At 36.5% G+C, this 22,875-nt stretch overlaps 1 protein-coding gene across 12 annotated transcripts in view; it reads left to right on the top strand.

The window, feature by feature from the left end:
* VPS8 (VPS8 subunit of CORVET complex) overlaps nucleotides 1-22,875 on the top strand; it is a 256,338-nt gene that overhangs the window by 119,962 nt on the left and 113,501 nt on the right. For all 12 annotated transcript variants that reach the window (XR_005792281.1, XR_005792282.1, XR_005792283.1 and 9 more), the window contains 6 exons: nucleotides 4,650-4,769; nucleotides 5,824-5,880; nucleotides 9,698-9,780; nucleotides 10,531-10,615; nucleotides 11,409-11,507; nucleotides 22,311-22,400. Coding sequence is in view for 9 of the 12 variants with exons in the window: in XM_040480980.1 (XP_040336914.1) it covers nucleotides 4,650-4,769; nucleotides 5,824-5,880; nucleotides 9,698-9,780; nucleotides 10,531-10,615; nucleotides 11,409-11,507; nucleotides 22,311-22,400 (534 nt within the window). In the remaining 3 variants the exon portion in view is untranslated. The remainder of the gene's footprint in view (nucleotides 1-4,649; nucleotides 4,770-5,823; nucleotides 5,881-9,697; nucleotides 9,781-10,530; nucleotides 10,616-11,408; nucleotides 11,508-22,310; nucleotides 22,401-22,875) is intronic.

Raw genomic sequence — 22,875 nt, forward strand, 5'->3', positions numbered from 1 at the left:
GAATAAGCTTGCTAAGCCCCCAAAGAATGCCAGTTTGATCCAGGTAGGTAGTATGGAGAGTTTTTACCTGGAGTTCCTAAATGGTCTCTCAATACCTAATCTTGTCTTCCTTTAATTTGTGATCTTGCCTTTCCTTTATTCTTCTCTGACTCCCTGTTGGATCAGTTGGAATTGAGTACGGCTGTGAGAGAAAATACAAAGTAACGATAGTTTAATTGTGATGGGAATTTATTTTTCTCCGTGGGAGTCTGCAGGTAGGCAACCTGATCTGGTAGAGTGGCTTCACAAACTCATTAGGGATGCAGATGCCTTCTGCTTTCACTGTTACTATTCTTAGTACATGGTTTCTGTCTTTTGGTCCAAAATATCTGCCTGGGTTCCAGCCATCACCTCTACATTCTAACCAGCCTGAATGCAGAAAGAGATGAAGAAAGGAGTTCCCTCTCTTTAAGAAAACTTTTTAGAAGTTGTGTACTACAATTCTGCTTATAACATGTTGATCAGAACTTAGATATATTGCTTCTCAGCTGCTAAGAGAGACTGAGAAATGTACTCTGTATTGTGGGTTACCATGTGTTTAGCCTAAAATGAGGAGTTCTGTTTCTAAGTTAGGAAGGAAGAACAGATGTTGGAGCACAAGTACTAGTTTCTGCCATACTCATCTAAAGCTGTTTAACATGACATCCAAGATCCTTCTATATTTTCTGGTCCTTGACTACTTCTCTGTAACTTTTCTCTCCTATCTCCACCACACCACCTGCAACACACTCTCTATATTACAGACTTCTCAACTATATTAAGTTATTGCAATTCATGAGCTTTCTGTGTCATCTTTATGTCTTAAGTTCTTTGTGTAGTTTTCTTTTATCCCATCATGCCTTTCCTTCCCTTTCTCTGCCTGGCAGATTCCTAACCATTGTCCAAGGCATAACTCAAATATCATCCATGAGAAACTCTTTTAGAATCTAGAATCCTCTTCCGTATTTCCAGTTGGATTAGTTGCCCCTTCTGTGTGTTCATACAACACTTTATACTATATGCGGCGCACTGTATGGTAATTGTTTACATCTATGTTTTCCTGCCTGGGACTGAGTTTCCTATAGATAGAGACTGTGAAGATTTTTTTTTTTATGTGTATCCTTGTTTTAACGTGTCCAGCGCAATGGAAGCTAGTAGATGTTCAAGGCATGTTTGCAAGTTTATTGAATTGGAATTTGAATTTAAAACTATACTAAGTTGGAGGAATGATCCAAATGAAGAGCCTGAAGCTCCATAAAGTACTTAAACTATTAGAGTTGGTGAATTGCTATACTTGTATATTGTTTTGGTAGTATTTATCTTGCGTCAATGAAGAATGAACTTTTGAGAGTTTTTTTCTCATTTTTGGTGAAAGAGTTGCACTAACAAGTGTAGTACTGATGGGGCCAGTGAAAATAGGAATGTAGGCAGTGACCAGGGAACACTGGATGAACATTGAATGTAAGGTGATATGATGTGTGCTGCATGACTACAGACGTAGAAGTAAAAAGCTGTTAATTTGTGACTTTGTATAAGATTACTCAGAATTTTTGTAAGCATGGGCCCTGGAATAGGTAAGAAAGGAAACACAGAGGGGCCAGAATTTCGAGGATGATAACCAGTTAGACGCTTGCTGAGGTGGCAAGGGAATTGGCTGAGAGTTAGAACTCTTTTCTCAGGAGTTATTTCTAGGATCATATAATTAAGGAGTTCACACCCAGAAACCGGAAGAAAGGGCTAAATAAGCAGAGAGGAGCACTGGCTGGGCCCAAGAGTTGAGTCCCAGGAAAGCACCTGTACACTGAAAGGGAGTGATGATTGAGTATTTTAAAGCTGGAGAAAGCTCTTTGAATTATCTATTATCAATTAGAATTTAGATATACACATACACAGATTATAACTTGAAATATTCTCATACTCTGGTAATGCTGAATTATGTACTTGAACAAGCTGTGTTTGCTGGACTAAAGCAAGGAGAGTTAAAGAAAGGAATACACTGCTAGCAAAGTACAAGGAGGTAGGCCAAAAGCTGGGCCCCAAGGGAATGTTTTATAACAGGAGGAATCTTACATTTTATCTTTGAATGAGAGTGGGAGAGGGGACTTAGGACTTTCGATAGATGAGACAATTTGTTGTTTAGCTAATTCAAAACAATGCCTGATCTTCCTTCCCTGTCTTCTGTATTTTCTTTCTTTGCTAATGGCATCATCGTCCTACCTGCCTGTCAGGCTCAAGGTCTGTCATTGTTTATTCCTCCTTTTTAAAAGCCACACATTTCCACACAGATAAATCCTTGTCCTGTTGCCTCTTTCCGGTGGCGTCTTTTGCACCTGTTCCTGCTTCTGTTTTCATGATCACTGCCCTAGTTCGGACCCCAATTATCCATTGGAGGAGAGACTCCATTGCAGTCATATGCATCTTGCTTGGGCTCCCTACCTTTTAATTCTTCCTTGTGTTATTTCACTCTGTTCTCCAACTGGATAATTTTCCTAAGCCCAATCCTGATGATGATAAACTCTCATGGTTGAACATGGTCAATAGAGCCCCAGTTTTTTTATGGAATAAACTCTAGATTCCTTGGAATGTATTCAAGGCCTCATCTTTTCAATCTAATATCTCCCTCCTCCTCTTGCATGTGGCTGCACTCTAAAGAAATCCAGTTTCTTTGCATGCACTTGTATTTTCCAGTGTCCATGCTTTTGCTCACAGTCTTCTCTCTGTCGTGGGTTACTTTCTCATCTGACATTCCCCTACTTTCCTCATTTCTTTTCAAATTCCTTCTCTCATTTTTCCTACTGTGCTTTTGTAGCCATTTGTTCCTTTATGACAATGTTAGTTGCATTGTACCTTTTATTTAAGATTTGTTACCTGTTTCACCTTGCGTTCTTGCTCATAATTTCCTTGAAGGTATTTGCTATACCATCTCACTCATAGGAGGTACTCAGGAGACGAGAGCTCACCTAAAGCAGAGGAACGATTATGGTTTGATAACTGTGTGTGATCATAAACAGCCCGTTATATGAAACCATCTGTTTAAGGAACTGCTTATAGACAGGGCAGAAGCCATTCACTTCACTGATTGCTGGGCTAGCTGACGTCTTTTTTGGGATGCCTTCACTCTCTAGTTATCTTACTTAAAAAAGTGTTTTTATTTAAGAATAATTGACATGCAATACTGTACTAGTTTCAGATGTATAACATAGTCATTTCAGTATTTACATACATTATGAAATGGTCACCACAGTAAATCTAGTTACCATCTGTTACCATACAAAGCTGTTACAGTAGTATTGACTATATTCCCTATGCTGTACATTTCCTGTCTGTATCTTATTTGTTTTATAACTGCAAGTTTGTACCTCTTAATCCTCTTTACCTGTTTTATTCAACCCCCTTCCCCACTCCACCCCCCAGCAACCCTCAGTTAGTTCTGCATCTGTTTCTGTTTTGTTTTGTTCTTTAGATTTCACATAATAAGTGAAATCATATGGTATTTGTCTTTCTCTGACTTATTTCACTTAGCATAGTGTCCATCCATGTTGTAACACATGGTTAAGATTTCATTCTTTTTTGTGGCTCAGTAATATTCTATTGTATATAAATACCACATCTTCTTTTTTTAAAAAAATTTTTAATGTTTATTTTTGAGAGAGAGCGCACACATGTGCAGGCAAGCGAGGGAGGGGCAGAGAGGGAGCGAGACAGAGGATCCTAGCAGCTTCACCCTGTCAGCACAGAACCCAATGTGGGGTTTGAACTCACGAACTGTGAGATTGTGACCTGAGCCAGAGTCGGATACTTAACCAACTGAGCCACTCAGGTGCCCCGTAAATACCACATCTTTATCCATTTATCTATCGATGGAATTTAAGTTGCTTCCATATCTTGGCTGTTATAAGTAATGTTGCAGTAAACAGGGATGCATATATCTTTTTGAATTAGTGTTTTTGTTTTCTTTAGATAAATACTTAGAAGTGGAATTTCTGGATCAATACTATTTTCAGTTTTTTGAGGGACCTCCATACTGTTTTCTATAGTGGCTGCACTGATGTACATTCCCACCAACACTGCATGAGTCTTCCCTTCTCTCCACATCCTTGCTTACACTTGGATTATTTATTTTTTTGATACGTGCCATTCTGACAGGTGTGAGGTGATACCTCATGGTGGTTTTGATTTGTATTTTCCCAATGATGAGTGATGTTGGACATCTTTTCCTGTGCCTTCAAGTTACCTTAGTTTTAAACCCCAGAATGACTTTGTTCTCTCTGTGTTGGTAGGCAGCTTTTTGGTAGGTTTACTTTAATTTAAATTTCACTTTAGTAGGATTCTCTTTTAAGAATTCCAAAGGGAAACATGATTATTATTTCTTTGAAATCACCTCTCTTGCAATTCAGTTCTTACCCAAATTGTGCCTAGAAATATGCCAAAAATCATGAAAATGTTTTCCTTTCAGAATATGAATAGTTTTTGCTCCTTCTCTAAATGACATTGAACTCAATCGTTGCATAGCCTATAAAAGAATCTTTCCATGAGTCTCCAGTAATGAGGCTCCCTCTTCCCCTTCTAATGGTATAATTTTGTGTCAAACCAGTTGATGTATTGAATAAATGGTCTCTTTTGCTCATTAGGTTATGGTGGAGAATTCAGATTTTACTCCTTCACAAGTCGGGTGTCTCTTTACGTTCCTTGCCCGGCAGCTTGCAAAGCCTGACAATACCTTGTTTGTAAACAGAACCCTTTTTGATCAGGTGAGTGTCTTTAATGATGAGAGCTAGAATTGTTTTTATGCTGTTTGCTGTTCACAGAAAAGTTCACTGGACTATATAGTTTCTTAATATAAAAAACTAGATAAATGTCTTTTCAGGTAGAAACCTGTTGAGGTTTTAATTTGGATTAAATTGGTTGTTTCTTTTAATGTTGTGCCTGTGTAGTATGACTTTTCTTAGTAACTTGGTATCATGGGGGGTATGGCTTGTGGAGATTGGTTTATAGAGATTTTGTTCTTTTAATTGTGTTCTCTGAATTGCCTAGAATTCTTTGCTCAAGAATTTTTCAATTTTAGAAGTCACCTATCTCATCGGTAGCAAGTCTCTGATGTTGATCATCTGTAAGAGAGATTTCTTTTAGAAAGTCTCAATGTCCCTACAAATGACTTTGACTTTGAAGATCTCTCTTAATCCCAGTTAAATAGCTCCTGCATATCAATACATGGGTGGCCAAAAAAAAAAAAAAAAAACAAACACTTTATCTGTGGAGAAAGTTGCCAATAATGACAAGCATTTATTGAGCACTTTATAACACCAGGCTCTCTTCTAGAGTTTTATATGTGTATGTTAACTCAGTGCTCCCCGAGCACCCCCATTCTGCAGATGAGGAAACTAAAGCCTGGAGAGGTTATGTCACTCATCCAGGATCATACTTAGTAAGTGTGATTCTTAGCAATAAATACTATTATTACATGTTAATAAAGTTGAGACTGAAATCCAAGTGGCCTGACTCTGAAGTCCGTGCTTTTCTTGGTCCATGGTATCAGGGATCTTAAGGTGTGCTGGTAGCGCTGCCTTCCAGCCATGTTTCTGAACAGTAAAGATAAGATACATATTAAATTGATAGCATACTTGAGCCTGTGGTGCCATGTAATAGGCCAGTCAGTTGGGAAGACACCATGTATCTGTGGTATTTGTTATGACTGAGTATGGATGAATTGATGATATAGAAGGGGTAGTTATTGTTGTTTTCATTATACAATGTTACGGCATGCATGCTAGTCTCCAATAAAAAAAATACCTTTCCTTTGACCAGGTCCTTGAATTCCTCTGTAGTCCTGATGATGACTCCCGACACTCTGAAAGACAGCAGGTATGAACCCCTGGGACTCTTATTGCTCAAGTATGGGAAAGAGGACAGAATAAGCTGGAAAGAACCCTTCTGTGCTAGACCTCATGAAACATAAGGGGGGAAAATTGTGCCAAACCCTAATACTAAGCTAGATAGTGGCAACTAGAAAATAGTGCAGATGGTTGTTAGGAGTACATTTATAAAGAATTCACATCAAACTGAATTCCTAGGAAGACTGGACCTGTCTTGCATTCAGCATGACTCACAGGGAATACTTCATCCTTCTCCATTAAGTAGCAACATTTGGCGCCTGTTGTATCCTGCTTTCCACTAGGGCCATTTATCTGATAACCACTTGTAGCTGCTATGGTTCTGAACCAGAAAGGCTGCCAGATCTTGAGTATTGGGACATTGAACTTTGGGAGTACTCTATAGCCCCACTGCATTAGGGCTAAACATTTCTGGAGACTAGAATCCATCTGTCCTTCCACTAATCACTGTGAGATAGTAACTGTTGGATTACCGCTTTTTTCTACTTAGGCCACTTTCTCGGGAGTCTCTTCTAGGAGTAGGATTCTTTCAAAGCTTACCCACTATAAGTGTGGGCACTAAGAGAGTCATCCTATTTAAAAGTTATGGCTAAAAGCATAAGAGACTGTTAAAAACTGAGAACAAACTGAGGGTTGATGGGGGGTGGGAGGGAGGGGAGGGTGGGTGATGGGTATTGAGGAGGGCACCTTTTGGGATGAGCACTGGGTGTTGTATGGAAACCAATTTGACAATAAATTTCATATATTGAAAAAAAATAAAAGTTATGGCTAGACTTTGTCAGACAAGCTACAAAATATAAGTACTGTGAAAGCTACGCTGGTCTTTTTTATGGTAATAGTGCACAGCTGGGAGGTTGAGACTCTTGAGACTTGGCTAAAGAACTTAGGATAGCAGCAGTGACCCTTTTCTCCTCACAGCTGTGGCCCAGTGACTGCTGCAGACTGACTATTTTAGGAAGATAAGACAGCTGCTAGAATTTTGATTATCTCAAATTATATTGAATATAAATAATAATGTGAACCCCTCACTTTGCCCCTATCTCTCTATTGGCAGGAAAAGTGGATCTTGGTGTTGCTATGTACAATGATAAAGAATTTTAATATAAATAACTAAAATAAATAGAAATAGAAATAAAAACCAAATCTAAATGTACAAGTCAAACCTTGAAAAGTAATCCTTGTATAGTAATGTTCTATTATCGGGAGTCTCCTTTGAGACTATTAAGGTTTTTTCTCGATTCATTTGAGAAATACAGAAAACTGATGAAGTAAATTGCTCAAGTTCAAAACTAAGATTAGAACCCAATTCCTTCCGTTCTAGTCCAGCACTCTTGTACTCTATATGTAAAAATTTTTGCATGCAGTATTTTTTATTGTTTTCTGGTGGTATACTGATAAAATTTTAACAGCTGGTTCCCCAGGTGTAATTCTGACATGAATGTTAGTTGATATTTTCAATATTTGAGTAAGGTGAAAGTACAGGAGTGAAAGCATGGCAGGACTTCGTACATTCATCAGTGATGTCTTTGCTGAATCAATTCTTAAATACTGGAAACATATAAGGCCTTAATTTTCTGTGCTATGTGCAATGTGATGATTGTGACAAGCACACATTTAAATTTGATGGCCTTATTAACCTTGTTTCCATCACTCTTAGCCAGGGATTGGCAGGTTTTTGCTTTTTTTGTTTTTGTTCTGTAAAGGACCAAAGAGTAAATATTTTAGGCTTTGTGGGACAGATAGGTTCCATGTCACACATGTCTTTTTGTTTATTTTACATCCCTTTAAAATAAGTAAAATATAGTAACCCCTGATTTTTATAACATGTGTCGATTTCCATAGTGTAAGTACTCCCACCATGGCTGACTTCAGCCTACCAACATGATGTCACTGAACATGGAATTGGGAAGAGATGCACAGTGCCACACCCTGGTATAATATTTCCACCACATAGATGCAGTAACAAACCTCAAAAGCATACACAGTAAAATGTAGTAAAATAATTAGGAAGTAGTGAATTGTATTAATTACCTTTTTTAATTTAATTAATTGTAAATTTGTATAATTTAATTTTTAACAATCACTATGTTTAACAACTGGCTTATACAGTTCCTGAAAACTTAATTCTGCTGAATTGTTAAGACTGGCTCTAGCAATGGCATTTCTATTATATTATTCCAAATTGAGGCTCCCAGTAGATGAGTTCACTCCATAGTTCTATACTACAGTATATTATAATGCTCAAAATGGACTCAATTAAGGTTCTGAACAGTAAGTTTTAGATAGGTTTTATTTCTTTTCTGCTTTTTTGTCTTTTCTTAATTTGAAAGTAATCAATTTCCTGGGAGTGCCTGGGTGGCTCAGGCGGTTAAGTGTCCAACTTCAGCTCAGGTCATGATCTCACAGCTTGTGAGTTTGAGCACCATGTCAGGCTCTGGGCTGATAGCTCAGAGCCTGGAGCCTGCTTTGGATTCTGTATCTCTGTCTCTCTCTGCTCCTCCCCTCCCCTGCTCACTTGCTGTCTCTCTCTCTCTCTCTCTCTCTCTCTCTCTCTCTCTCAAAAATAAGCATTAAAAAAAATCTTAAAAAAATTATCAGTTTTCTATGTTAGAAAAATATTTGTTAAATGGTTTCCTGAAGTTCTGGGAAGGGTCATGTTACTCTGGATCTCAAACTTAAATATAAGAGAGAGCTTTCTCATATTGTTCTATGATTGTGTAATGTTTCTGTTGTATTTTGAGTTTTATTTTAAAATATTGATGAATCAACCTCAACATCCTATTCACTTTTTTATTCAGCTACCTGGTGTGGTTAAAGCTTAATTATATGAACGAACCCCAGTGTTTTATTTGTGTGTGTGTGTGTGTGCGCGCGCGCCATAAAATTGATTTTAACCACTTTCAGTGTACATTTCAGTGGCTTTAAGTATATATGATTGTTGTGCAGTAATCACCACCGTCCATCTTTAGAACTTTATCATGAATTCCTGAACTGAGCCTCCCCATTAAGCAGTAAGCATTAACTCCCCATTACCACCTTCCCCAGCCCCTGCCAGCCACCATTCTACTTTCTGTCTCTATGAATTTGACTACTTTGGGTACCTCATATAAATAGAATCATATAATATTTATCCTTTTGTGACTGGCTTGTTTCACTTAGCATAATGTTTTTAAGGTTCATCCATGTTATTTCATGTGACAGAATTCCATTCTGTTTTAAGGCTGAATAATATTCCGTTATATGCATATACCATAATTTGTACATCCATTCATCCATTAATGGACGTTTGGGTTATTTCTACCTTTTGGCTCTTATGAATAATGCTATTTTGAAAAACCCTAATGTTTAAGTAGAAAAATTAAACATGTAAGCATGGATACTACCTATGGACAGTAGATTTTAAAGAACCGTGAGACATGAAAGCACCAGACAAAAATTCACTTCTTGAAAGAATATATATGGACATTTTTGGCTTAGTGGAGGGTAAGATATTAGAATATTAGATATTCTAATAAGGATTCATTTACAAACACTGTGGCATTTCTTCCATCTTTGAAAAATAGAGCCATTTATCTTTTTGTAAGACTTCATTACAATGTGATCAACATAAGGGTACCTCCTGGTACTTTGTATATGGGAAAGCCAAGTCAAAACATCAACTAATAAGACCAAAAAAAAAAAAAAAAAAAAAGGAAAAGTTACATTTTGTGTGGCTGAATGGACTCTTAGAGAGTTAGTAAATGAAAGTAGATTCCAAAGTGTTTTACTCATTTATTTTAAATATTCAGGTCCTTTTAGAATTGCTGCAGGCTGGAGGCATAGTTCAGTTTGAAGAGAGTCGGCTCATCCGTATGGCAGAAAAAGCAGAGTTGTAAGTTGTTTTTAAGGCATACATTAGTCCCCATGGAATTACTAAGTGAAACTTCTGTAACTGGAAGCCTGGTTTATTGATAAATTACCAATTTCTTTAATTAAGAAAAGCTATGCAAATAACAACAAAAGAAACCTAAGTGCAAAGTTTTTGTCTTTCAAGTCTAGAAATGAGTAAGTAACATTTGCAAAAATTAACAACGAGTAAATTTGAAGTGTTTGTACATTTGTTTTAGTGTGAAAAAGAAACAACAGTCTTATGATTTATAATTTTAGTTTTATTTACTTAAAATTTCCATCCCTTTATAGATTCTGAGTTGCCTTATTCATACATATTCTAAACAATGCAGAATTTAACATAGCAAATGAGATATGATGTGTTAACACTACTATTTATCTGATTTGTTGAATATTTCATTTGACATATTTAATTGTCAACAGAAAATTCATAGAGTTAATTGATAACTAATATTTTAACTATTTTTTATGTGACACATTATTGCTTTAACATTTATTTTGTACCCAGCTTTGAAATTTCTTATAAACTGAGTATTCAGCAGCATCTTAAACCTGTATTTAGAGGAATGGCAGATACTACTCTCCCTTAGCTACTGTAACTTCATTTCACAGTAGAAATCAAATCTGTATTCATTTTTCTTAATACCAACTTCTATGAGCAAACTTCTTGAAACAATAAGCTAATAACCACCTGCCTGTTTGGTACTCTGAACTTTTTCCTTTTATGTTCTAGCTATCAAATTTGTGAGTTTATGTATGAACGAGAACACCAGTATGACAAAATTATTGATTGTTACTTACGTGATCCACTGAGGGAGGTGAGTTATGAGACTACTTTACCCTTTTTTCTTGCTCAGTCTTCCCCTCCCCTTATTGAGTAGAAATAACTAGTAAGTAGGTGTAACTATTCAGTATACCTATTGGGACATGTTTGCTGATTCAAGGTTTTTTTTCATTTATTCAACAGATTTTTTTTTTTTTATCAAGTGCCTACTATTAGCCAAGTATACATTGATCATTAAAACATATATTTTCTATAATTTTAGAACTTAGAGTTTAGTGATGGAGACTGACCATAAGGAAACCATATATGTAATCACAGATTGTGATGAGTGCTAGGAAGGAGAAAATGGGTGCAACTTGAGAAGATGTTGGGGGAACTGACTTACACAGAGCAGCCAAGGAAGGAATCTCAGAGGAGGTGACACACAGACTGAGTTTTGGAATTTGAGATGAAGCCAGTCAAGCAAAGAGCCAGTGGAAAAAGTATTCCAAGATAGGGACAAGGGTAACACAAAAGGGCAGGAATGGTGTGAGATTGAATTGGGAATGTGGATGGGAACCACTAAAGACAAAAGTATGATATTCTTTCATTAGCTTAATGAAATGGGGACCAAAATTAATTGGAATGGATTTGCTCCTGCCAGGAGTCTATCCTAAACTTTAAACAATGACTCATTGTCTTTAGTGTCAGTTTCCCAGCAGTTTATCTACAAGTGGTTTTCCATCTCCAAATAATAGATACTTACCAAGACAGGTACAGATAGTAGATAGTGACTCAATATTGCTTCAGTGAATGAATGAATAAATATATTGCCTTGTGTTTTTCAGGAAGAAGTCTTTAACTACATTCACAATATCTTATCCATTCCTGGACACAGTGCAGAGGAAAAGCAGTCTGTATGGCAGAAAGCAATGGATCATATTGAGGTGCTGAGCCAACAAAGTTTCTTAAACTTCCCCATTTGGATGGATATCTCCCAAATTAAGTGTATGCTAACTAAGCAATAGCAGGTGTCATATTATTAAGTTGATCTAATTGAAAATTAACTTTTTTCACATAATTTATTTTACCTCATATTTGTATTCATAAAGTCCATGTCATATACAATGTATTATATCATAACTTCTGAAAATAACCTAAGTTCAATCAGCTGGTTGACAAACTGGAATATTAGTGGGTTCTTAACGGCCTTCTTAGAATGATTCTGAGAGTAGTACTTGTCTTTGCACCTGATATGTGATAGGGAGCCATTCCCCCCAGTCACCCAGTGGACTTTTAGAAACATTACTGCAGTACATTATTCTCTCTGATGCATTTCCCTCTCCATATGTAACAGAACACACGTTTCTGATTTTCTTTATGCATGCTGTTTTACAAGAATACAGGAGTTGACTTTAGAGCAAGAACTTCTTTTTATTTTTAAATTTTTTTTTCAACGTTTATTTTTTGGGGGACAGAGAGAGACAGAGCATGAACAGGGGAGGGGCAGAGAGAGAGGGAGACACAGAATCGGAAACAGGCTCCAGGCTCTGAGCCATCAGCCCAGAGCCCGACGCAGGGCTCGAACTCACGGACCGCGAGATCGTGACCTAGCTGAAGTCGGAAGCTTAACCGACTGCGCCACCCAGGCGACCCTTTTTTTTTTTTTTTTAATTTTTTTTTTTTTGTTAAGAACTTCTTTTTAAAAAACAAGCTTATAGATGCTTAAGTGGAGAGACTAATACATGTGATCACGATGAATCTGAAGAGAGGTCCCAGAATCAGTCCTCATGTTCATTTCCTTAGGTTCATCATGTACACAACACCTCAGAAACCAACAGATCTATAGGTTTTTTGAATCTATTCTGTTTTATGGATTACTGGTAATTGAAAAAAAAAAACTATGACAAAAGATGCTGAGATAATCCTAGTTTTGGAGATAAGAGATTACAAAGTTTTTCTTCCTGTAGCAAGGGTCAGCTGATGGGGGAACTTCTGGTGATAGGTTTAGAGATGTAGTGAAAGATATGATTATTCAGTATCTTTAAAAAAAAATGTCATCCATATGGAAAATGATAAGAAAGGATGAGCTCTGAAACATTGCTTGTGATGTGAATTCTTTGTTCTAGTTCCCAATGGTTATAAAGTTTAGAGAGATCAGAAATGTGAACAGCATCTTATGGGAAACATGTGGTGTGCAAGGTGGCTCAGTCAATCACCAGCTTTGTGGTCTGAAGTAATTGCCACACTTTTTATCTGTAGGATTGAGAACATATATGTTATTTAATGTTACCATATTCCTGCTAACAAGATGAATGAATATAACTTGGTGGAAAGAACTCAAGAAAACCTTTCCCTATTTTCAGTTGTATCTTTTTTCCTTTAATCATTTTGTATTCTTTTTCCTTTCATCATCCCCTTTGTCCCCATAGTTACATTATGGCTCATTCTTCATTTCACTTCATCTGCATTATGCAGTGGTTTGAGCACATGGACTCCAGACATCGGAAAATGGAGCTATGTCTCTGCATAATGTGAAACGTGATGAATTAATCAATGAGCAAACAAATTACTCAGCAGAAAACTCATATTGGAGAAACTAGAAGGGTTTTTGTTGCACAACAATTATTTCTGCTGACTGTTTTCTCCACATCTGCACATTTTTTCACCTTGAACTTTTTAATATCTCTTAAGGCCACAATTACAAACATACAGATTTTTTGTTGAAGGACTTCTGTGGCTGCAGTAATGTGAATCAAGTCAATATTCAATGTGTAGGGGGAAACATCCTCATCATAAAATTTTCTGACAGTGTACACAGTGTATAGATTTCTTAATACTCTGGAGTTATAGCCCTCTTGTGAGAATCTAATGAAAGATTTGGACCTGTGGCACATAATATTGTGCATGTGCACAGATACATAATTTTGTTTATTATTGCAAGGATCCATAGACTCCCTAAAAGGCATTCTTAGATTGGGCCTGTGGATTCCAGGTAAAGAATTGCTAGTTTCGATGCTTTTTCCAATATGGACAAAACATGTTTCATTAGATTTTTTAAAATATTTTTCATTTTAAAATATGTAAGCATCCCCAAAAAGTTCATAAAACAAATGTACAACTTAATAATACATTTAAAAAGCAAACGTCCCAGGCCCAGGTCAAGAAATTGAATTACTTCCAATACACCAGACCCTTTTTGCGTATCCTTTCCTGATCAGAGTCTCTTGCTTCCCCTAATATGCCCAGGATCCTGATAATCCCAGGTTTTTCTGATAATCTCCTGCCTTTCTATATATTGCTACTGTACACACCTGCATCCCTAAAAAGACATATGTTTGTTTTGCCTTTTTCTGAACTTCAGTAAATGAAGTTCTACTCTATGAAGTTTGTATATTCTGTTGTAGGTAGCTGTGGTTCATTTTAATTCTTGTGTAGTATTCCATTTTACAAGTATATTACAATTTATTCATTTCTACTGTTAGTGAACATTTCTATTCTTTCTAGTTTCTATTAAAAATAGTCATTCTGGGGGCACCTGGGTGGCTCAGTCGGTTGGGCGGCCGACTTCAGCTCAGGTCATGATCTCATGGTCCGTGAGTTCAAGCCCCGCATCGGGCTCTGTGCTGACAGCTCAGAGCCTGATTCAGATTCTGTGTCTCCCTTTCTCTGACCCTCCCCTGTTCATGCTCTGTCTCTCCCTGTCAAAAATAAATAAAAAACGTTAAAAATTTTTTAAAAAAAAGTAAAATGAAAATAGTCATTAAGCACAGCATTTCTTGAGAGCAGCCTAGCATTACAGCATCAGCTGAGAACTTGATAGAAAGGTAGTTTCAGTCTTTGCTCACACCTAGTGAATCAGAAACTCTGGAGTTGGGGCCCAGCATTATGGTTCAATAAGCCCTCCAGGTGATTTTGATGCATGCTAATAACATTTGACAGTCTCTACTCTTGGGCCTATAATTGCCAGTTAATTGGGATAAGTATATTCAACTTCACCAGATGCTGGCATTGTATGAGATTTTCCATTAGCTCTTTATCCTTGTTAGACTTTAAAATGTTGCCAATCTAGGGGCGCCTGGGTGGCTCACTTGGTTAAGTGTCCAACTCTTGATTTTGGCTCAGGTCATGATCTCATGGTTCGTGAGTTTGAGCCCTGCATCGGGCTCTGTGCTGACAGTGCAGAGCCTGCTTGGGATTCTGTCTCTCCATTTCCCCTGTCCCTCCCCTGCTCTCTGTCTCTTTGTCTCTTTGTCTCTCTCTCTCTCTCTCTCTCTCTCTCTCTCTCTCAAAATAAGTTAAAAAAAACTTTAAAAAAATAAGATTTTGCCAATCTAGTGCATGTATAAGGATATTTTATTATGTTTAAAACTTGCATACCCTTAATTACTAATGAGATTGATAGCCTTTCATTGTTTATTAGCCATTTAAATTCTCTCTGTGATGTGTCAGTTCAAGTCTTTGGCCCCTTTTTCTATTAGAATGTCTCTTGTACTTATAGGAGAATTTCACACATCCTGGATATTAGTCTTTTTTCAGTGATACGTGTTATAGTTATCTTTCACTCTGTGGCTTTTTTATGTAGTTCTTTTTTTTTTTTTTAATTTTTTTTCAACGTTTATTTATTTTTGGGACAGAGAGAGACAGAGCATGAACGGGGGAGGGGCAGAGAGAGAGGGAGACACAGAATCGGAAACAGGCTCCAGGCTCCGAGCCATCAGCCCAGAGCCTGACGCGGGGCTCGAACTCACGGACCGCGAGATCGTGACCTGGCTGAAGTCGGACGCTTAACCGACTGCGCCACCCAGGCGCCCCTATGTAGTTCTTTTTAAGAAAAGTTTTTTTTTTTTTTTTTAAGTAATCAAATCAGTTTTTTCCTTCTAGACTGAAGGAGAAATTCTCTTATATTATTGTCTAAGAGCTTTCTTGTTTATTTTGGTTTTGTTTTTGAATCTTAGGTGCACTTGAAAGCAGTTTTTGTACAGATGTAAGGGGGTGTCCAATTAGTTTTTAAAATATGGATGTCCAGTTTTCCCAGCAACAGTTAGCTATTTTATTTTTTTTATTTTATTTTTTATTTTTTTTTTCAACGTTTTTATTTATTTTTGGGACAGAGAGAGACAGATCATGAACGGGGGAGGGGCAGAGAGAGAGGGAGACAGAATCGGAAACAGGCTCCAGGCTCTGAGCCATCAGCCCAGAGCCTGACGCGGGGCTCAAACTCACGGACCGCGAGATCGTGACCTGGCTGAAGTCGGACGCCCAGCCGACTGCGCCACCCAGGCGCCCCACAGTTAGCTATTTTAAAAGGTTACCTTTCTCCATTGTTCAACAGTGTTACTTTGTCAGGAGTATATCAAGGATGTATATGTTTGTTTTCCAGCACTCTATTCTGCTTCACTGCTCTATTTGTCTCTGCATTGGTACAGCACTATTAAATATTACTGTTTTATAATAAATCTTGACATCTTTAAGGGAGTGTTGGCTATTTTTAAAAATTTATTTATTTATTTTGAGAAAAAGAGCAAGTGAGCATATGCGTGGAGTGGGGGAGGGGCAGGGAACAAGAGAATCCCAAGCAGGCTCTGTCACTGCTGAGCTCAATGTGGGGCTTGAACCCACAAACAGTGAGATCATGACCTGAGCCAAAATCCAGAGTTGGACATTTAACCACCTGAGCCACCTAGGTGCCCCAAGAGTATTGGCTATTCTTGACCTTTTATACTTTTATTTCTTAATTTCTGAATTTTAATTCCAATATAGTTAACACACTATATTATATTATATCATGTGTACAATATAGTGATTCATCAGTTCTGTACATTACTCCATGCTCATTGTGGTAAGTGTACTCTTTAATCTCCATCTATTCCACCCATCCCCCACCCATCTCTGTTCTGGTAACCTTCAGTTCTCTATAGCTTTTTTAGTTTTTTGGTTTGTCTACTTTTTCCTTTGTTTTGTTTCTTAAATTCCATATGAGTGAAATTATATGGTATTTGTCCTTCTCTGATTTATTTCACTTAGCATTATACTCTCTCCATGTTGTTGCAAATGGCAAGATTACATTCTTTTTTATGGCTGAATAATATTCCAGTATATACCATCTTTTCTTTATCCATTCATCTGTCAAAAGACACTTGGACCTTTTCCATAATTTGGCTATTGTAAATGAGGCTGCAGTAAATATAGGGGTTCATATATCTTTTCAAATTAGTGTTTTCATCTTCTTTGGATAAATAACCAGTAGTGGAATTACTGTATCATACAGTAGCGCTATTTTTAATTTTTTGAGGAACTTCCACACTGTTTTCCACATCAGTGTGCATTCCTACCAACAGTGCACTAGGGTGCCTATTTCTTCACATCCTTACCAATGCTTGCTATTTCTTGTGTTTTTGATTTTAGCCATTCTGACAGGTATGAGGTGATACCTCATTGTGGTTTTGATTTGCATTTCCCTGATGCATTTCCCTGATGATAAGTGACGTTGAGCATCTTTTCATATGTCTGTTTGCCATCTGTATGTCATCTTTGCAGAAATGTCTGTTGATGTCTTGTGGCCAATTTTAATTGTATTATTTGTTTTTTTGGTGTTGAGTTATACAAATTTCTTTATGTATTTTGGGTACTAACCCTTTATTGGAAAAGTCACTTGTAAATATCTTCTCCCATTCAGTAGGTTGTCTTTTTGTTTTGTTGACTATTTCCTTTGCTGTGCAGAAGCTTTTTATTTTGATGTAGTCCCAATAGCTTATTTTTGTTTTTGTTTTTCTCTTGCCTCAGGAGACATATCTAGGAAAATGTTATGGCCAATGTCACAGAAATTACTGCCTGGGTTCTCTTGTAGGATTTTTATGGTTTCAGGTCTGACATTTAGGTCCTTAATCTATTTTGAGTTCATTTTTGTGTATGGTTTAAGAAAGTGGTCCCATTTCATTCTTTTGTGTGTAGCTGTCCAGTTTTCCCAGCACCATTTGTTGAAGAAGCTGTCTTTTTTCTATTTTCTATTGCGTATTCTTGCCTCCTTTGTTGAAGATTAATTGACCATATATTGGTGGGTTTGTTTCTAGGTTCTCTATTCTGTTCCTTTGGTCTGTTTTTATGTGTCTGTTTTTGTGTCAGTACCATACTATCTTGACTACTACAGTTTTGTAGTGTATCTTGAAATCTGGGATTGTGATGCCACCAGTTTTGTTCTTCTTTGGAGTCTTTTGTGCTTTCATATAAATTTAAGGATTGTTTGTTCTAGTTCTGTGAAAAATGCTTTTGGTATTTTGGTAGGGATTGCATTAAATCTATAGATTGCTTTGAGTAGTTTGGACATTTTAATAGTATTTATTCTTCAAATCTATGAGCATGAAATATCTTTCCATTTGTTGTTTTTGTCATCTTCAATTTCTTTCATCAGTGTTTTATAGTTTTCAGAGTATAGGTCTTTTACCTCCTTGGTTAAGTTTATTCCTAGGTATTGAATTATCTTGGGTGCAGTTATAAATGAGATTGTTTTCTTAATTTCTCTTTCTGCTACTTCACTATTAGTGTATAGAAAGGCAATAAGTTTCTATATATAGATTTTGTATCCTGTGACCTTACTGAATCCATTTACCCATTCTAGTAGTTTTTTGGTAGAGTCGTTAGCATTTTCTATAATATATAGTATCATGTCATCTGCAAATAGTGAAAGTTCTACTTTTTCCTTACCAGTTTGGATGCCTTTTATTTTCCTTGTCTGATTGTTGTGGCTAGAACTTGTAGTACTATGTTGATTAAAGTGGTGAGAGTGGACATCCTTCTCTTGTTCTTGATTTTAGGGGAAAAGCTCCCTGTTTCACCACTGAGTATGATGTCAGCTGTGGATTTTTCATCTATGGCCTTTATTATGATGAGATACGTTCCCTGTAAACATACTTTGTTGAGGGTTTTTATTATGAACGAATGTTGTACTTTAAAATGCTTTTTCTGTAGTTATTGAAATGGTCATATGGTTTTTATCCTTTTTCTAGTTGATGTGATGTATCATGTTGATTGTTTTGTGAATGTTGAACCGTCCTTGCATACTGGGAATATAATATACCCCATCTGATCGTGGTGAATGATGTTTTTAATATATTGGTAGATTCAGTTTGCCAATATTTTGTTGAGAATTTTTGCATGTGTGTTTGTCAGAGATATTGAACTGTAGTTCTGTTTTTCGTTGGGTCTTTATCTGGTTTTGGTATCAGAGAATGCTGGCCTCATGGAATGAATTTGGAAGCTTTCCTTGCCCTTCTAATTTTTTTTTAATGTTTATTTATTTTTGAGAGAGTGAGAGACACAGAAGGATCAGGGAAGTGGCAGAGAGAGAGGGAGACACAGAATCCGAAGCAGGCTCCAGGCTCCTAGCTGTCAGCATAGAGCCTGACGTGGGGCCTGAACTCACAAACCGTGAGATCATGACCTGAACTGAAGTCGGGTGCTCAACCGACTGAGACACCAGGGTGCCCCTTTCCCTTCTGATTTTTGAAATAGTTGGAGAAGAATAGGTATTAACTTTTCTTTAAATGTTTGGTAGAATTCACCTGTGAGGCCATCTGGTCCTGGACTTTTGTTTGTAGGGAGTTTTTTTTATTATTGATTCAATTTCACTGCTGGTTATTGATCTGTCCAAATTTTCTGTTCCTACCTAATTCAGTTTTTGGAGATTATATGTTTCTAGGAATTTATCCATTTCTTCTAGGTTGTCCAATTTGTTGTCATATAATTTTTCATAATATTCTCTTACAGTTTGTTTTCCTGTGGTGTCTGTTGTTATTTCTTCTTTCATTTTTTATTTTATTTGAGCCCTCTCCATTTTTTTTTCTGTTTTGTTTTTTGGATGAGTTTGACTTAAAGTTTATCAATTTGTTGATTTGTGTCAAACAACCAGCTCCTGGTTTCATTGTTCTGCTCTGTTTATTTTAGTTTCTATATCATTTATTTCTGCTCTGATCTTTATTTCCTTCCTTCTACTGTTTCGGGTTTTCTTTGTTGTTCTTTTTCTAGCTCCTTAGATATAAGATTAGGTTGTTTATTTGAGATTTTTCTTGGTTCTTGAGGTTGGCTTGTATTGTTATATGCAACAGCTTTTGCTGCATCTCAAAGCTTTTGGACCTTGTGTTCTCATTTCCATTTTCCATGTTTTTTTATTTACTCTTGTTTCTTAATCGACCCATTCATTGTTTAGTAACATGTTATTTAACTCCATGTATTTGTGGTCTTTCCACGCTCTTTCTTTTGGTCGATTTCTAGTTGCATAACATCGTGGTTGGAAAAGATGCCTTTCAATCTTTTTGAATTTGTTTAGACTTGTGGCCTAACATATGATCTACTCTGGAGAATGTTTCATGTGCCATTTGAAAAAAATGTGTATTCTGCTGTTATAGGATACAACGTTCTGAATATATCTGTTAAATCTATCTGGTTCAACGTTCAGATAAAAACCACTATTCAAAACCACTATTTCCTTGTTGATTTTCTGTTTAGACCATCTTGTCCACTAATGTAAGTGGGGTGTGAAATTTCCCTATTATTGCGTTACTATCAGTTACTTTCTGTTTGTTACTAACTGCTTTATGTATTTGGGTGCTTTCATGTTGCTTGCATAAATATTGACAATTGTTGTATCTTATTGGATTGTTCCCTTTATAATTATATAGTGTCTTCTTTTTTTTTTTGGTTTCTTTTTTTTTTTTTTTTTAATTTTTTTTTTCAACGTTTATTTATTTTTGGGACAGAGAGAGACAGAGCATGAATGGGGGAGGGGCAGAGAGAGAGGGGGACACAGAATCGGAAACAGGCTCCAGGCTCTGAGCCATCAGTCCAGAGCCTGACGCGGGGCTCGAACTCACGGACCGCGAGATCGTGACCTGGCTGAAGTCGGACGTTTAACCGGCTGTGCCACCCAGGCGCCCCTTTTTTGGTTTCTTTTTACACTCTTTGTTTAAAGTCTAGTTTGTCAAAATAAATTAAAGAAAGCTACCTCAGCTTTCTTTTTACTTTTATTTGCATAATAAATTCCTTTCTATCCCTTCACTTTCAATCTGCATGTGTCTTTAGGTCTGAAATGAATCTCTTATAGGCAGCATATAAATGGATCTTGTTTTTTATCCATTCTGTCACCCTGTGTCTTTTGATTGGAGCATCCAACCCATTGCATTCACAGTAATTATTGATAGGTATTTACATACTGTTGTTTGTTATGCATCTTATGGTTGTTTTTGTAGTTTTTCTCTGTTCCTTTGTTCTAATGCTCTTTTCTTTCATGGTTTGTCGACTCTGTTTAGTGATATACTTGGATTCCTTGTACTTTATTTTTTGCATACCTATTACTGGTTTTTGATTTTTGGTTACCTTAGGCTCATATGTAACATCTTATGCACATAGCAGTCTATGTTAGGTTGATGGTCACTTAAGTTTGAGCCCATTCTTTAGTCCCTTCCCTCCCAGGTTGTAAGTATATTGTGTCAGACTCTGTACCCTTTTATTTATTTTATGGAAGTCTTCTCTTTCTGGTATGCTAACAGTTTTTTTCATGAAGGAATTTTTCACCTTTTCTTTCTTATTCTATATTTATGGTAAATCTTACTGATATTAAATCAGACTTGAGTTCTGTGGATAAATGCAACTTGATCCTGATCTTATCCTTTTAAATATTATTGGATTTTGTTTTGTTTTAGGATACTTATATCAATGTTCATGATTAAGACTGATCTATAGTTCTCCTTTCTTATATTGTCCTATTGGGTTTAGGTATCAAAAATTTTGCTAGTGTTATAAAATGTGCTGAAGTTGTTGTTTTTCCTGTTCTCTGTAAGAGGCTAATTAATGTTGGAAATTGTCTCTTCCTTAAATAGTTGCTCGAACTCACCAGGGAAGCTGTTTGGGCCTGGAGTTTTCCATATGGAAAAATTTTGAGTATTCATTCAGTTTCTTTAGTAGCTAAAAATCAATGTAGGTTTTTTCTCATTGCTAACTGTTAATTGACTGTTACTGCAGTCACAATAACTTTTCTAATTTTTATTTGACAATTTACCATGTTGATCTCTAGTCGGTGTTTGCATTTTATCAATGTGAACATGCAATTGGAATGGTTGATGAGTAGGTTACAGAAAACAAGTTAGAAGAGAGTTTCAGGAACATAAGTAGCCAGTAATGTCTATGAAGGTTCAAGGAGGGGGCAGATTGGAAGTCTTAAATTTGACAGAAATGGATCTTATTAACAGCAGTTAATAAACAGCGGTCAACCTCTTAGTCTCATTTAAGACTTGTGAGCTTACATTGTTTTAAGATACTCCTTGTTTCAAAATCCACTGGCATCAGAAGTAAAGTTTTCAAATTCGTAGCTAGAAAATTTGCAACTATACTCTTTTTTCCTTGTTTCAAGTTATTACTTTAAGCTCCAGGGTGAAATTCACCGGCAGGAAATTTAGGAAAGCTTTTGTTCCTTCTGTTCATCCTGTAGATATCAAGGCTTACATCCAGAGTTTTAGTGCTTTCATTTACTAAACATTCTGAATTACGTTTTATATCAAAATGTAATTTTTTACATGGCATATTTCTAATTTTGTTTATTTGCAATGTGCCTTTAAATTGAGACCTTATAGTGAGGTCTTCTGAAGTGCAGTGTAGAAGCTCTTGAAAATGCTGAAGTACATAATCATGCTTCACATCTATGGAAATTCTATTTAAACTTAACATTAAAGACATTTTCTCTTTCTCTTTCACTTTAGGAACTTGTATCCCTGAAGCCCTGTAAAGCTGCAGAGCTGGTTGCTACTCACTTTTCTGAACAGATTGAAATAGTCATTAAAAAACTTCAGGTAAATATTGCAAAAATATATGGGGAAGAAACATGTAGTAGAAAGACAATTATTGAATATCCACCTATGAGCTTTTGATTGTGGTAATTTCTTCAATAGATAGTTGCCATTTAAGCAGTTTCTGCACTGTGTATGTGTATATTTGGGAGCAGTTGTGTGATAATCTCTACATCTGTGTGATAATCTCTACATCTAGAAACAAGGGAGTTCATCTTTCTGCATATTAAATAGTAACATCACAGAAACAGAACTGTACCCTATAGTTATTCTAGAATTTGTAATCCACAGAAGATCCCCCGCCCCCCCCCCTTTTTTTTTTGGCTATAGGAACTATAGCTGTATTCTCTTTGAGGCTGATGTTATTTATTATTCATTCAGATGTGTAATTCTCAAAGTGGGTTAATGCTGACTATTTAGAATTTTTCTTTGAAAATCTTAACTACAATACAGTTATATTAATGTCGAATATTGAGAT

The sequence above is a fragment of the Herpailurus yagouaroundi genome, unplaced genomic scaffold, assembly GCF_014898765.1.
Source record: "Herpailurus yagouaroundi ecotype Mexico unplaced genomic scaffold, PumYag 159, whole genome shotgun sequence".
NCBI lineage: Eukaryota > Metazoa > Chordata > Mammalia > Carnivora > Felidae > Herpailurus > Herpailurus yagouaroundi.